Source organism: Gossypium arboreum, chromosome 13 (genome assembly GCF_025698485.1).
Source record: "Gossypium arboreum isolate Shixiya-1 chromosome 13, ASM2569848v2, whole genome shotgun sequence".
In the NCBI taxonomy this organism is placed as follows: Eukaryota; Viridiplantae; Streptophyta; class Magnoliopsida; order Malvales; family Malvaceae; genus Gossypium; species Gossypium arboreum.
Window position 1 is genome coordinate 54,801,542 of NC_069082.1, and position 14,192 is coordinate 54,815,733.

Here is a 14,192-nt window from a genome sequence, read left to right on the forward strand (position 1 = left end):
ATTGTTCATCCATTTTCATTCTCTCTTGACCGAAAATACTAGAGGGAAGGAGGAATTTTGCTTCATGCTTGGTTTGGAAGAGGATTAGGAAGAGGTTTGGCTATACTTGCATCAAGATTAAGGTATGTTTGAGGTTGTGCCATGAGATTCATGCATGTTTTTAGTGGATAGCTTGATGCTCTTGTTAGCCCATGGTTCAAACCTTTGTTATATCATGGGGATGGTATTTGGCCAAGGTGGATTTTGTGTTAATGCCATTGCATGTTAAATATGAAGCTTGCTAATGATATATGTGATGGTGGATTGATGGCTCTTGGACTTTCTTTTTAGTATTTTTGAGTAAGACATCAAGTTCTTTGTTTAATCATGACCAAAATTATGGTGTTGTGATGTATTCGGCCATGGTACATCCAAAAGTGTGATTTATGCTCATTGCATGGAAAGTAAGATTTGTGTTTTGAAATTATGTTCATGATTAGTTACAATCAACTTGAGATTCAGCTCTAGCACATATATATGTATATATGTTTGTACCTGATGTATTGGTATGACATATATACTATTTCAAGGTGTATATTTGCTTGTGATGATGTTTCGGTTATGAAGTAAATGAGTGATGTGTGTTGAGCTACGATATGTAATGTGTTAGTTAGTAAAATGTATGCTGTTTTTGTGTGGTATTAAGTGTATAATTGGCCTCAACATGGACATGCATATTCGCCACATGAGGGAAATTGGTGTGCATGCATTCGGTTAGAGGCAAGCATATTGATGCCTATTCTTGGCTTAGAAAATTCGCTAAGAGGAATATTAACTAATGTGTTGAGTTCGATTCATGATTTCGTACATATGCGACTTTGATGCCTAATGAGTATATATATTGACTAAGTACCTTGAATTCCTCTTCGATACTCAAATGATTAAATCGATTTATTTGTTAAATTAAGCTCAAGAGCAAAGGGAACTAGATCCGACAAAGGGAAGGAAAAAGTGGTCGAATAGCCATTGAAATCGTTCGACGACATCCTAGGTAAGTTCTTGAGTAATAGAGCTTAAATTCGAATTGATTAGATCATGTTTAAAGCAAATTAAAATCATGCTCTTTGTGTGTGGCTATTGAGCCGAAATTGCAAGTGTGAAAAGTGCCTTGTGTTTGAGTTTTGCTATTGAAAATGAAATACTGAATGTGTCATAATTGATTGATAATTGTGCTCGGTTATTGAATGATGTCCCGCTAAGTCCCGAAGGCTTTGTGCTAAGTGACTATATCCGGACTAGGATCCGAAGGCATTCGTGCGAGTTAATAAATCCGGGCTAAGCCCGAAGGCATTTGTGCAAGTTACTAAACCCGGGTTAAGTCCCGAAGGCATTCGTGCGAGTCACTATAACCGGCTTCGTCTCAAGGCATTTGAGCGAGTCGTTATATCCGGTTAAATTTCGAAGGTACGTGATTCGAGAATGAGCGATCTTGCTGTAAAATTTTCAGTTAATACGCTTGAAAAATTCCAGCAATGAGGTATGTTCGTATGTGCTTGAATTAGTTGATTCCCTTCGAATAATATTCGCTCAGTCGAGTAATGAGTTTCCGGTATTTGGTTAAGATGATCCCTTATGTATGAACATAGGGGTTGGAATGTGAAATGAGTAGGATATTGAGAATTTGTGCATATGAAATTATCCGTTAGCTTTACGAATGCTATGCTTTTGTTGTGCTGGAATTTCTTGCTCAAACTTACTAAGCATAAATTGCTTACTCCGTTTTCTCTGTTTCTTTGTTTATAGATTTTGGCTCGTCAGCTATCGGACTCGGGATTTTTGGAAGTCGAAGTCTCCCACACTATCAAAGCCCCATTTTGGTACAATTTTGGTTGAACTTTGAAATGGCATGTATAGGACTACCCTTTTGTTGTAGGTCATGTACCTTTCGGTTTTGTGTAAACTTGGATAGCCATGCGAAAATGGCTTATATACGTTTTTAGCATAGTACTATAATCGTTTGTATGTTGATCATTATGAGGTATGGAATTGTTTTGAACGATTAGCCATTGGAATGGTTAATCATGATCACACTTTGTGCTATGTATGCAAAAAGGGCCAATTGAATCATGGAAATCATGAAATAGGTAAAGCCTACCTTAAAGGCAGATGCTGACAGCAGCAGTGACGTGGATGTGAAAAATCACTAAAAATAGTAGGAATGGTATTAAATAGTGAATAAATTATGTAAATGAACCTTGATGAATCTACTTTCATATGGAAGAAACGAAACGGTCATATGAGTTATATGTTAAGAGATATTAAAGTTCTCGTGAAACAGGACCAGAACGGTTTCTGGATCCCCTATTCCGAATTTGGAAATTCATTATAAACTAACCAGAGATAATTAGGAGTCATACCATATATGTATAAATTACTCTTTGAGTCTATTTTCTATAGAAACAAACGGTATCAGTATTGAAGCCCTGCACAGGGAGTTATTTGAGTTGTAACGCACGAAGGTCAGTGTAGTCGACCCCTGTAACATGGGAGACTTTAACTAATAAACTGTATTAATTGGCTTGACCAAAAATTCTAGAAAAAAATCTGTAGATGGACATATGAGTCTAGTTTTAGGGAAAAATTACGAAACTGATTTTCGAGTGGTAAAACCCAAGTTATGATTTTTGAAGCGACTAGTACACAGATTGGCAGCTTGTCCGGGAAATTCTCAATAAGTGGTTTGAAGCCTGTTAACACCTCGTGTTCGACTCCGGCGACGGTCTCAGGTTCGGGGTGTTACATCGACAACTTGATTAATAGAAACTGCTTTGAAAGTATTAGAAGGCTTATTTCCTTTCTGGGCCTCCTCTGCTAGAATTTCAAGAAAAAGATGTTCCATCAATTTTGTCCACCTGAATTGCTTAGAGGTCCCTTCTTTGTTGCCCTTACCCATTCTACATTAATAATTATCATTGTCAATCATTTCAATATCCAACAAGCTTAAAACATAATAAATTCAATATCTAACAAGCTTGAAACATAATCAATATCTAAGAAATTCAAGACAAAATAATTTCATAATCCAACAAACTAAATTTCAATATCATTATCCAACCAACATTAACAAAAAAAAAAAAACAATTTTAATACTAAATATATACATAACATAGAAACAACAACCCTAAGCCCTAAACCTACCTAATATTTCTAGCCATATAATCAGTCCACATAGTTTGTGCAATTTCATCTCTCTTAGCAGACCATTCTCTTGCTTCTTCTCTTTCTTCTCGCTCCGTAAGAGTTGATATTATCAAATCAGACTCAGGCTCCTCGTATAATCCTTAATTAAGTAAATCACTAGGATCAACTCCCATGATATGATTATGAATGATGCAACAAGCCAAAACTATATCTACTTGAGTTTGAAAATTCCAAAATGGTTCAGCATCTAATACAAAAAACCGTTTCTTCAAAATCCCCAAAACATGTTCAATAGTGATTTGCAATGATGGATGACGAAGATTAAAGAATTCCTTTGCATTTTCAGGCCCCTGAGCACTAAACTCTTTTAAATGATATCGAACACCACGATATGGGGTAATATATCCATTTCGGATGCCATATCCAACATCAGCAAGATAATAATTACCTACAATTTGACAAAACATAATTATTACTAATAAATTATAAGCTTACTAGAACTATTTGGTATTTAATGTTTTATAATTCTTACCTTCTGGAATTCTTAATCCACTTGGGCGTGAAAGTGCATCACTTAAAATACGAGAATCATGTGCACTTCCTTCCCAACCAGCTAGAACATAGGAAAATTTCAAATCAAATGTAATGGCAGCCAATACATTTTGTGTCGTCCCTCCTTTACGGCTACGAAATCTTCCATGAATGCTAAGTGGAATGGATGCACGAACATGAGTTCCATCTAATGCTCCAATACAATCTTTAAAATAAGGATAAAACCTTGGATTGTTTCTGATTTCACTAGGAATTGACTCATTAGGTAATCTAATAACTAGCTTATATAATTTCAAAATAGCTCTCAATACAACCCTAAAGTAACGATGAACTGTCTCAGTTGATCTATAATATCTAGATCCAATCATTCGAAACCTTACATTATGACCAATTATATGTAAAAATATAACTACTTGCTCCCTAATGTTCACCGATTTAGTTGATTGTAACAAATTATTCCTACTAAGAATATCACACAAATTAAAAAAGGCTATCGGTCTCATCCTTATCACATCAATACAATGTTGGTCACCACTATATAAAATACTATTAATATAATTTTCTCTTTCATAATCTCGATTCACACGAGGGTGAGAAGCAATTTCCTTCCTAGTTTTAAATTTTTAATCCAAAGGGCCCCAAAAGCTAAAACTGAAGCCACGACTCCGACAATTGCATTTTGATCTTGATTACGATCCATCTACACAAAATAATGCACACAAATATTTGATCACTACAAAAAAGATGCAAACTTTTCATAAGATCACATATATGACTAAAGTTATCATGATTCAAGTGCATACATACATAATAACATATATTAAAAAATAAAAAGGGTTTTACTGAATTTCTGTTCTTTATGGTGTTATTAAAAACCCAAATTATAGGCCCATTAGAAATCTAATGTGAAGGAAGAGAGGCGAAAGGCAGCCCAATTTCCTACTGTCCTTGATTTGTGGAATAAGAGGAATAGAAGGATAAGTAGAGTTGATTTACAAGTTATAAACATAAATTTTTATTAGATAGATAAAAGCACTTAATTCATACAGTATGAATTTGCACATAAACGATTAGTAAATTGAGGTAAACACGTAGACCCTCTACTTAATCCACTGTCAAATCATTGTATTCTTTCTGGATTTCTACTAATGATTAATTGCACTATTGCACAGCATATATATCCCCTCAGGATAAATGCATGTTGGTGTTGTTGTTAAGATATCTTCATCCAATAATATCTTAAACTCAAAGTCACCAGTCATCACTGCATTTCTGAATCCCACGCACGGGTCCATTTACAACTTTTCTATCTCATAAGTAAACCCCATGTTTTAATTTAAGATGCCATCTTGCTTCAAGAATTTTTTTTTATTTTTATTTTGAGTGTAACGAATGATAGTGTTTTATTTATAATTTTTGAAAAATTTAATTAAATATTTTTAACTTCTTGAAAATTCTTATTAATTTCACAGAATTATTTGAAATTTTAATTAGCCTCAGCCTTCTTAATTAGCTCCCTATTTAGTCCCAAGATCTATCACCAGTGTGTTTTATTATTGCATTCCGACACTTGTTGTAACCACAAGTTTTATCTATTATAGAATTGGTTCAAATTGGTCCATCTATTATTAAATTGATCAATTTAGTCTAGGGTTGAACAAATGTAAATTTAAGAAATAAAAACGGATGCAAACTTAAGTGTTTGGACGGTTTATTAAAATACATGTTAAAGAAATTTATTTTTAGTTTTGAAATTTTGTTTTTTAAGAAATTTTTATGAAAGAGAATTTAAAACTTTACTCTTCAAAATCTATAAAATAAAGTTCATTGTGTTAACATATCCAAAAATTCAACCCCAAAATTAATATGAGAAAACAACAAAAATAAATTAAAATATCATAGATAATTCGGAAAATCTAAAAGATTTAATCGAGCCAAATCAAACACACCCTTAATTTAATTTATATTAAAAATAAATTTCCTATGAAGTGCCGAATTATTGGTAGAATATTAGTGCTTTTTGTGATGAGCTCCCACAATTGAAACCAAAACTGTAAAAGGTTGTGTTAGAAATCTGACGAAAGTGCTTTTCCTAATATTTTCCCACCATTTCTTCTATAACTTACTAATTATTATAAATTATTTGAGAATAAAGAGTAAGAATTATTAAGATTGAGAAATAAACTTCAATTTTATATTAAATTATATGCCTCAACTCTTTATAAATATTTAAATTATGAAACATATGTAACCAATATGTAAAGTTACTCATAATTTACTGCCATTCAATATAATTTATTCAATTATATAAATTTAAATTTCAAATTAAAAGACCCAAACATAAAATAATTTAAACCCAAAAGCAAATCAAATTAATTCAAATTAACCCAAAATAGTCTTTACAAAAGTTAAAAGTTCAAAATATTCTAATAAAAATAGATTCAATTCAACCTTAGCTCCACCATCTAATTGTTAAGGTTGATAGCTATGGCATCTCAAGTTTCCACGTCTACCTTTGTCAGCATCCTAATAAAAATGTTTGATGGTAAATAACTTTTGTACTGTATATGTTATCTTTTATCTCTTAAATTGTTCCATGTTATTTTGGATAGCATACGTCCATGAAAATTTGAAAATTTCTTGGGGCTTCAGAGTTTAAGTTAGAAACAGCTATAGATAGTACAAAAATGGATGCAATTGTAGGTAAGGAGTGGTAAACTAAAGAGAATGAAGTGCTGGGATGGCTGGAAACATGTATAAAATGCAAAGATTTGCAGCAAGAAAATTTATTTTGGAGGAAACCACAAATATTGGAATGTATGTAATTGATAGAGGAAATCAGAATTATAGGAACCTATATCTGATAGAGATAAGTACAAAAACACATAAGCTTAAAATTTCAGGGAGAGGTGCCTATCATTGTGTATTCTAGCATATTGAGGTTGCTCCTTGTTTCTGCATGCTATAATATTGAAGTAAGCTAAATGTTCTAATAGAAAGAATATGTGCCTAATTTCTCTCTATGAAAGAGTATCGTCTTAATCATTTGTTCATTTTAGCAGCATGAATAAAACAATTTCTAGATACAAGTCTGCTCAAGGTTCTCCATAGATTGTTTATTATAAAATAAAATAAATACTTAAGGTTATATGAATCAAGGAATGCTTGAAACAGAACATGCAGTACAAATAGAACAAGAACAAGAAGAAGAAGAAAAATATGGACAAGTAAAGAACAAGAAGAAAAAAAAACAGCTTTAATTAAAGAAGATGACATACCTTGCGAAGAGGAATGAGATCCCGAGAAAGAGAGAAAGATAGGAAACAAAACAGCAGCGTGTAAAATTTTGACTGGTTTCCCCTGCAATCAAACATTAAATCAATTTCAACTCAAGAACAACTAGGCTAAATCATTATCCAATTCACTATCACTCTTCATGCATTTTTTTAATCTCATGATTCGAGAATGTTTTAAGCCAAATAGCCTTTTAGCACTACAATTGAAATTGCCACAAACTCAACTTTCGTTTTGGACAATGCAATATAAGTTTGGTTTTTGTTAGCCTAGGATATTGCACCATTATGGTTTTCTTCCATTCAAATTTGTTCCCTAATCGTCATTTATACACCTATCAGATTCTTGTCTCATCATTATTAGCATAATGAATAATCCATGGTGCCTTTGAGATATCTTAGTATTCTTTTAACTATTTTTTAATGGATTTTAATCTTGATTCGATTGATATATAGTCATTAATACTACAACACGACAGATATCAAACTTTGCATACATTCTTACATACATGAGCCCTACTACTACATTGGTTTAAGAAACTTTCTCCATTTGAGAATTTCATTAGTTTTGGGACATATTCTTGTGCTTAAGCCTTTGCCTCTTGCAACAGAGGTATTAATTGACTTGTAGTGTTGCATTCTAAATCATTTAAGTATTTTCTTAACATATAGAGTTATTAGGCTCTTGAGTTTTACTCGCAAAATGTAAGATCTTCTGCCTTCAAATGGTTCTCTAAACGTAGTTAGCACAATGCAGTACAACTAGGTTATGAAGTATCACTAATGTTTAAAAAGTATGGTCAAAATCTAGGCAAAATCATTTCACATTAGCAGCTTGTTTGATATCCAAAATTGAACGATTAACTGAATTTGTAAATTTCTTATTCCACTCTCATGTTCATTCAAATTGAGCATGTTTTCAAGCTTTTAACAACAAGGCATCGCAGGTAACCGATAGAAACAGAACAATTAAAGAAAAAAAAACCAATTAACATAAAACAAATAGCTCTATAAAATTGTCTGCATAGTTCAACAGTCGGATACAACTATTAAACATAACCCAGTTTGAGAAAGCAAAGCTCAATAATTGAAAATGACATTTTCTAAGAAAAGAAGTTGGTTTTATCCATTAAAGCTAAATACCCATTAATAAATTCATCACTTTTAACCCATGTATATAATTTCTTATATCAAAGAAGAGATTGACAATCTTAAAGAAAATCGAACAGAAGCTTAAAGGTAGAGGCTTTGAATAACTCAATTAAATCTACAAGCTTGAAAGTTGGAGTTGGAAGTAAAATGGAAAAGAAGGAAAATACATGACACAAAAAAAAATAAAAATAAAGAACACACCTCCTTTCTCAGTGGTTGCTGGAGATGGATATTGTAGAGAGTGAGAGCGTGAAGACTTCAAAGACACTTTTTAAAAACTAGAGGAAAATATGAAGTTTGGGTGTTGGGCCTTGAACTGAGAAAGAGATCCTGAGAAAGAGAGAAAGATAGGAAATTAAAGAAGAGAATATATGCGACGGTAAGGAAAAATAGAAGAAATATTTAAGAAGTTGAAGAATGGAAGAGAAGAAGAAGACTTACCTGAAGAAGGGGATGGAAAATGTCTTACGAAAATGAAATCAGTAAGATATTTTCCCCAAATTGTAGGTCATTTTACTCGTGCCTAGGAAAATATTTTCCTAAAGTAAAATATTTTTCAGCCTTCCAAACACTGTAAAACTAGGAAAACATTTTCTGGAAAATATTTTCCTGGCTTCTAAATGGACCCTTAGAGTAATGCTTCAGATACTCTGAGAGAAACAGCTCTACGCTAAGTTGAGCAAGTGTAAGTTCTGATTGTGAGAGGTAACTTTTCTGGGTCACGTGGTCTCTGCTGAAGGGATCCGAGTTGATCCTAGAAAGATTAAGGCGGTGCTTGAGTGGAAACAACCTAAGAATGTATCGAAGATTCATAGTTTTCTGGGTCTTGCGGGATACTATCGGCATTTTGTTAAGGGGTTCTCTTTGATTACAGCTCCTTTGACTAAGCTTCTGTGCAAAGGTGTTCCTTTTGTTTAGACTGATACGTTACAATCGAGCTTCGAGAAGCTCAAGTCTATTCTAACTCAGGCTCCTGTTCTGATACAGCCTGAATTTGGTAAAGAGTTTGTAGTCTATAGTGATGTATCGTACATCAATTTGGGATGTGTATTGATGCAAGTGGTAAGGTTGTGGCTTATGTGTCCCGTCAGCTTAAGTCATATTAGGGGAATTATCTAACGCATGATCTCGAGTTAGCTATTGTGGTTTTTGGTTGAAGATATGGAGGCACTATCTATATGGTGAGAGATGTATCATCTACACTAATCACAAGAGCCTCAAGTACCTCCTTACTCAAAAAGAGTTGAATCTTAGGCAGCGTTGATAGATTGAGTTGCTTAAAGACTATGATTGCACGATAGAGTATCATCCTGGTAAGGCCAATGTGGCGGCTGATGCTCTCAGTCGCAGAGCGATGTCTGATTTGAAGGCGAGGTTCGCTCGTCTTAGTCTGTTTGATGATGGGGGCTTGTTAGCCGATTTGTAAGTTAAATTGACTTGGTTTGGACAAATTCGAAAAAACAGTTAGGAGATGAGTCTTTGGTTATGCAGTTCCATCAGGTTGAAGATGGCAGTACTTCTGATTTTAGGCTAAATAAAGATGGGGTTCTATGTTTTCAAGGTCGGGTTCGTGTACCGAATGATTTTGATCTGAGATAAACTATTCTAAAGAAGGCGCATAGTAGCCCTTATGCTATGCACCCTTGTGGTATTAAATTGTATCGCGATCTCTGTGAATTGTACTGGTGGCCAGATTTGAAACGTGAGGTCACAAATTTTGTTGTTCGTTGTCTGAAGTGCCAGCAAGTTAAGGCTGAGCACCAGTTGCCTTCGGGTTTGCTATAGTCGGTTAAGATCCCTTTGTAGAAATGAGAACGAGTGATGATGGACTTCGTTAGTGCGTTACCCTTGACCCCTATTAAGAAGGATTCTATTTGGGTCATCGTGGACCAATTGACCAAGTCCACTTATTTTATTCCAGTTCAGACGGACTACTCTCTGCAAAAGTTGGCGAAGCTCTACATTTCTGAGATTGTAAGACTGCATGGGGTTTCAATTTTGATAATTTTTGATAGGGATCCTCGTTTCACTTCTCTGTTCTGGAAGAAACTGTATGAGAATTTGGGTTTAAGATTAGACTTTAGTACTGCATTCTGTCCTTAGATCGATGGTCAATCTGAGAGGGTGATTCAGATACTGGAGGATACGCTTTGGAGTTGTGTGATTGATTTTTGAGGTAGTTCGGAGGATTTTTTACTGCTAGCAGAGTTCGCTTATAACAATAGTTTCCAGTCTAGCATCGAGATGACATCTTACGAGGCTTTGTACGGTCGTAAGTTTCGTACTCCGCTATGTTGGACTAAATTGGGTAAGCAACAGATTTTGGGTCTTGAGTTGGTTTCTGAGACCAAGATAAGGTTAGACTGATTCGGGATTGTCTGAAAGTGGCTTTTGATAGACTCCTATGCAAATCTAAAAAGGAGAGATATTGAGTACTCTGTGGGTAACTTCATTTTTCTCAAGGTTTCTCCGTGGAAGAAAGTTCTGAGGTTCGGTCACAAAGGCAAGTTGAGCCCTAGATTTTTAGGCCTACCAGATTTTGAAGCGTGTGGGACCGGTCGCTTATCAATTAGAGCTACTTCCAGAGTTGGAACGTACCCATAATGTGTTTCATGTCTCGATGTTGAGGCGGTATTGAGCTGACCCATCTCACGTTGTTTCTCTTGAAGAGATCGAGGTTAGACCGGACCTGACTTTTAAGGAGGAGCCAGTTCAGATTTTGGATATTGATATTAAAGTTATGAAGGGGAAGCCCATCCCATTGGTTAATGTTCTGTGGCAGAATCTTGGAACTGAAGAAGCCACGTGGGAACTTGAGGACTTAATACATCAGCAGTATCATCATCTGTTCAAATTATGCAAATTTCGAGGTCGATATTTCTTGTAGGGGGTAGAGTTGTAACGCCCCGTTTAATTTATTTCTATTTCTATAAATTCTAACCCAACTGTGTATTTGCTTCAGTGGTTAAGTGTTCTGGGTATGCATATGAGGTTTTGGGTTCAAGTCCTACTCTTTCGAAAATTTTGTTATTTTAGATCCAAGCCTTACCATTGTTGAGTGGGCTTATATAAAATTTTCTGTTAATCCATATTAGAATGAGCCAGTTGATTTGAGTGGTAAGGGAGTTAGTGTGTTAGAGGCCCTGTATTTGAATCCCTGCGCAAGCATGGATGTTATTTTTGCTCGGTTGTTTGATTGATTTTTGGTAGAACTAAAACTCTACGGTAGTTGTAAGTTAGTGGATTAGTGGGAGAAAAATAGGAGATTTATAGGATATCTTTTATTTTTTTATTTTTTATTTTTATTTTTTCAAATTTTTAATTATTTTTCTCTCTCTTCCTAATTCCCTAAATTTAACATTCTTTTCCTGTTTGCTGGCAAAAATCTTTTATTTTTTTACGTTTGAAATTCTATGGCAATCCTGTCATTCAATTCTGGTTTTTCAGTTCTTCGGTGTTTTTGTGCGATTTGGTAAGGTAGGTGATTTTCGTGTGGATTGGGGAATTTATTTTTTAAGTTGTTCGAATCGATTCCATTCTTTCTTTCCATTAGTTGACTTTGAGTTTTGGCAGCAGTGAATCGTGAAGAATGGGGCTCTCCTCTTGTGGAATCATAGTCAAAATCGTTTGGAGTTTTGGGGTAGGTGATGAACGCTTATTTTGAACTATTGTCAGTTTCGTGGGTTCGGTTAATTGTGAATTAAGACTGATTTTGGAAGATTTCTTGTATCGATTTTAGGTGATGGTCTACTTGGGAGTGATTTTGCATCAAAATCGTACCGAGTATATACCCAAAACGCAAAAAAATCAGGTTTTAGCGAAAGCCGAAAAAGCTCTCTATCAACGCCATACTGGCGTGTGCCTGGCCTTGTGGTTGGCCATGTGCGAGACATAGCCGTGTGTCTGATGAAGGTGCAGTCGTACGCAAGATACGACCGTGTGATGGTGTGAGTATGGCCATGTGAGCCACATGGGCAAGGCTAACCTGGGCATATGGGCCCATAATTCTGAAATTTTCCCTAGGGTTATACGGTTCATTCTGATCAATTGTGGGCCTACCGTAGGGTCGGTAATGGCTAACCAAACCCTAAATTATGTGATATGATAGTCTGATAGTCTGCCTTATGTAGGATACTGATATGTTTATATATTATGTTAAGTATATAAATATGATATGTATATGAGCATGTTATGCATAATGTTACTGTATATGTTATCTGTATCTGTGATTGGGGTGGATTTTGTATATGTGGAGGAGGTGATCTGAACGGCGACCTTTCGCCTATATGCTGGCAACTTGACTGCATATTATCAATTATGTGTTGTACTGACACTATATGGTGTATAGGGATGGGTGGGTGTTTTTAACCCCACATGGTGTGATTGTAACGACCTGAATCTGGGCCTAGAAGTATTGGGCCTTTAGTATGGGTCTGTAAGAAGGTTGTATATAAGCATTTAATTGTACAAGGAAATGACACAATTAAATGTTTGTTTTAGTGGTTAATGGCCCTGAGAAGTGTTGGAGAAATCTTGGGTTCAAACTTGGCCTTTAGCAAAAATTTTGGTAATAAGTGAATAAAACCCTGGGTTCTTGGATGAAGGCCTTTTAAATTATTATGGTAAATAAATGACACAAGGAAGCTTGTGGTCTAGTGGTTGTGGCGTCATTAAGGTTACAAGGGAGCCTGGGTTCAAGTCTTGGCTCTTGCAATTTATTTTGGTTATTCTTTTAAAGGAACCTAGACTCTGGCCTATAGAACTTATATTTAATTGAGGATAAAATATGACACAGAAAGAGCCTGTGGTGGAGTAGCAAGATGGCGTGTTGTGTAACTGTGAGGTCTAAGGTTCAAGTCTTGGGATGCGCAATGGAGTATTTATTTTGCTGTTTGACCTATGTAGGAGGTGGACTTGGACTGGAACTCTGTAGTTGAGGTGGTCATAAGAAAATAAGGAATTTTCCTAATGGTTGAAAGTAATCCCACGTCGGGAAGCTAACATGGGAATTGGTGATAAGCTGGCTTTAAATAGAGCGAACCAGATGAGTTGGTGAAAAAGAAAAAAAGGTGATTAAGACCCAATGCAGGATGTACCAAGGTTGGTGATTGTGGACTTCGGCTCATTCTCATAAACAGGTGTGTATTCACGCCCTTCTTTGTTAGAAATCGGCAAAAGCTGAAAGTCGCCACGAGCGTTGTTGTGTGCTGGGGTTATTCTGGGCCTGATGGGCTCGTAGGCTCGCTTCTGTAAATCTAACTGTTAAGTGGGAAGTAGTTGGGCCTGATGGGCCATATGAATGTGATTGGGCCTGATGGGCCATGCGAACGAGATTGGGCCTAAAGGGGCCAAATAAATAAGTGTGGATCTGTTAGTGTTTAGTAAAGGGGTTGTGGACCTAGTTTTTTGTAACTACTCAAGCAGACATAAAACTTAAATAATTAATTAATCACGACCGTGGACGAGTCATAAGGTTAAGGTGTGGCAATGGGTATATGCATGTCTAGGATTGGATCTAGGGAGAGCTTGGTACTTAAGCAGTCTTAATGACTCACCTCCTTTTCTCTGGAATCCTACCTGGTGCATAGTATCTGTTCACTTTAGCCAACGAGGACTTGTTAACGGGCCAAGGTAAGTAATAAACCAATAATAAAGAGAAATTACCAAAATACCATTGGTTTTGTAAAATTACTAAAATACCCTCAATTTGTAAAATTATCGAAATACCCCGATTTGTAAAATTATCGAAATACCCTCGATTGTAAAATTACTGAAATACCCTCGATTTGTAAAATTACCGAAATATGCCCAATTTTTGAAATTACCGAAACACCCTCGATTTGTAAAATTATCGAAATACCCTTATAGTGTAAAATTACCGAAATACCCTTGTAGTGTGAAATGACCGACATACCCTTGTAGGGTAAAATGGCTGTTTTGCCCTTGAGGGTAAATGACTGACTTGGACTTCGAATTTGACTGATTTGATTATGAATGTATGACTGCATTTTAATT

At 35.3% G+C, this 14,192-nt stretch overlaps 1 protein-coding gene across 1 annotated transcript; it reads right to left on the reverse strand.

The window, feature by feature from the left end:
* Nucleotides 1–2,761: 2,761 nt before the first annotated feature.
* On the reverse strand, nt 2,762–5,027 carry LOC108481472 (uncharacterized). The gene is made up of 4 exons (XM_053024525.1): nt 4,903–5,027; nt 3,713–4,086; nt 3,442–3,628; nt 2,762–2,933 (listed from the first exon to the last, which is right to left on the reverse strand). The coding sequence occupies exons 1-4, from the start codon at nt 5,025–5,027 to the stop codon at nt 2,762–2,764; spliced, it is 858 nt and encodes a 285-aa protein (XP_052880485.1).
* Nucleotides 5,028–14,192: the final 9,165 nt, after the last annotated feature.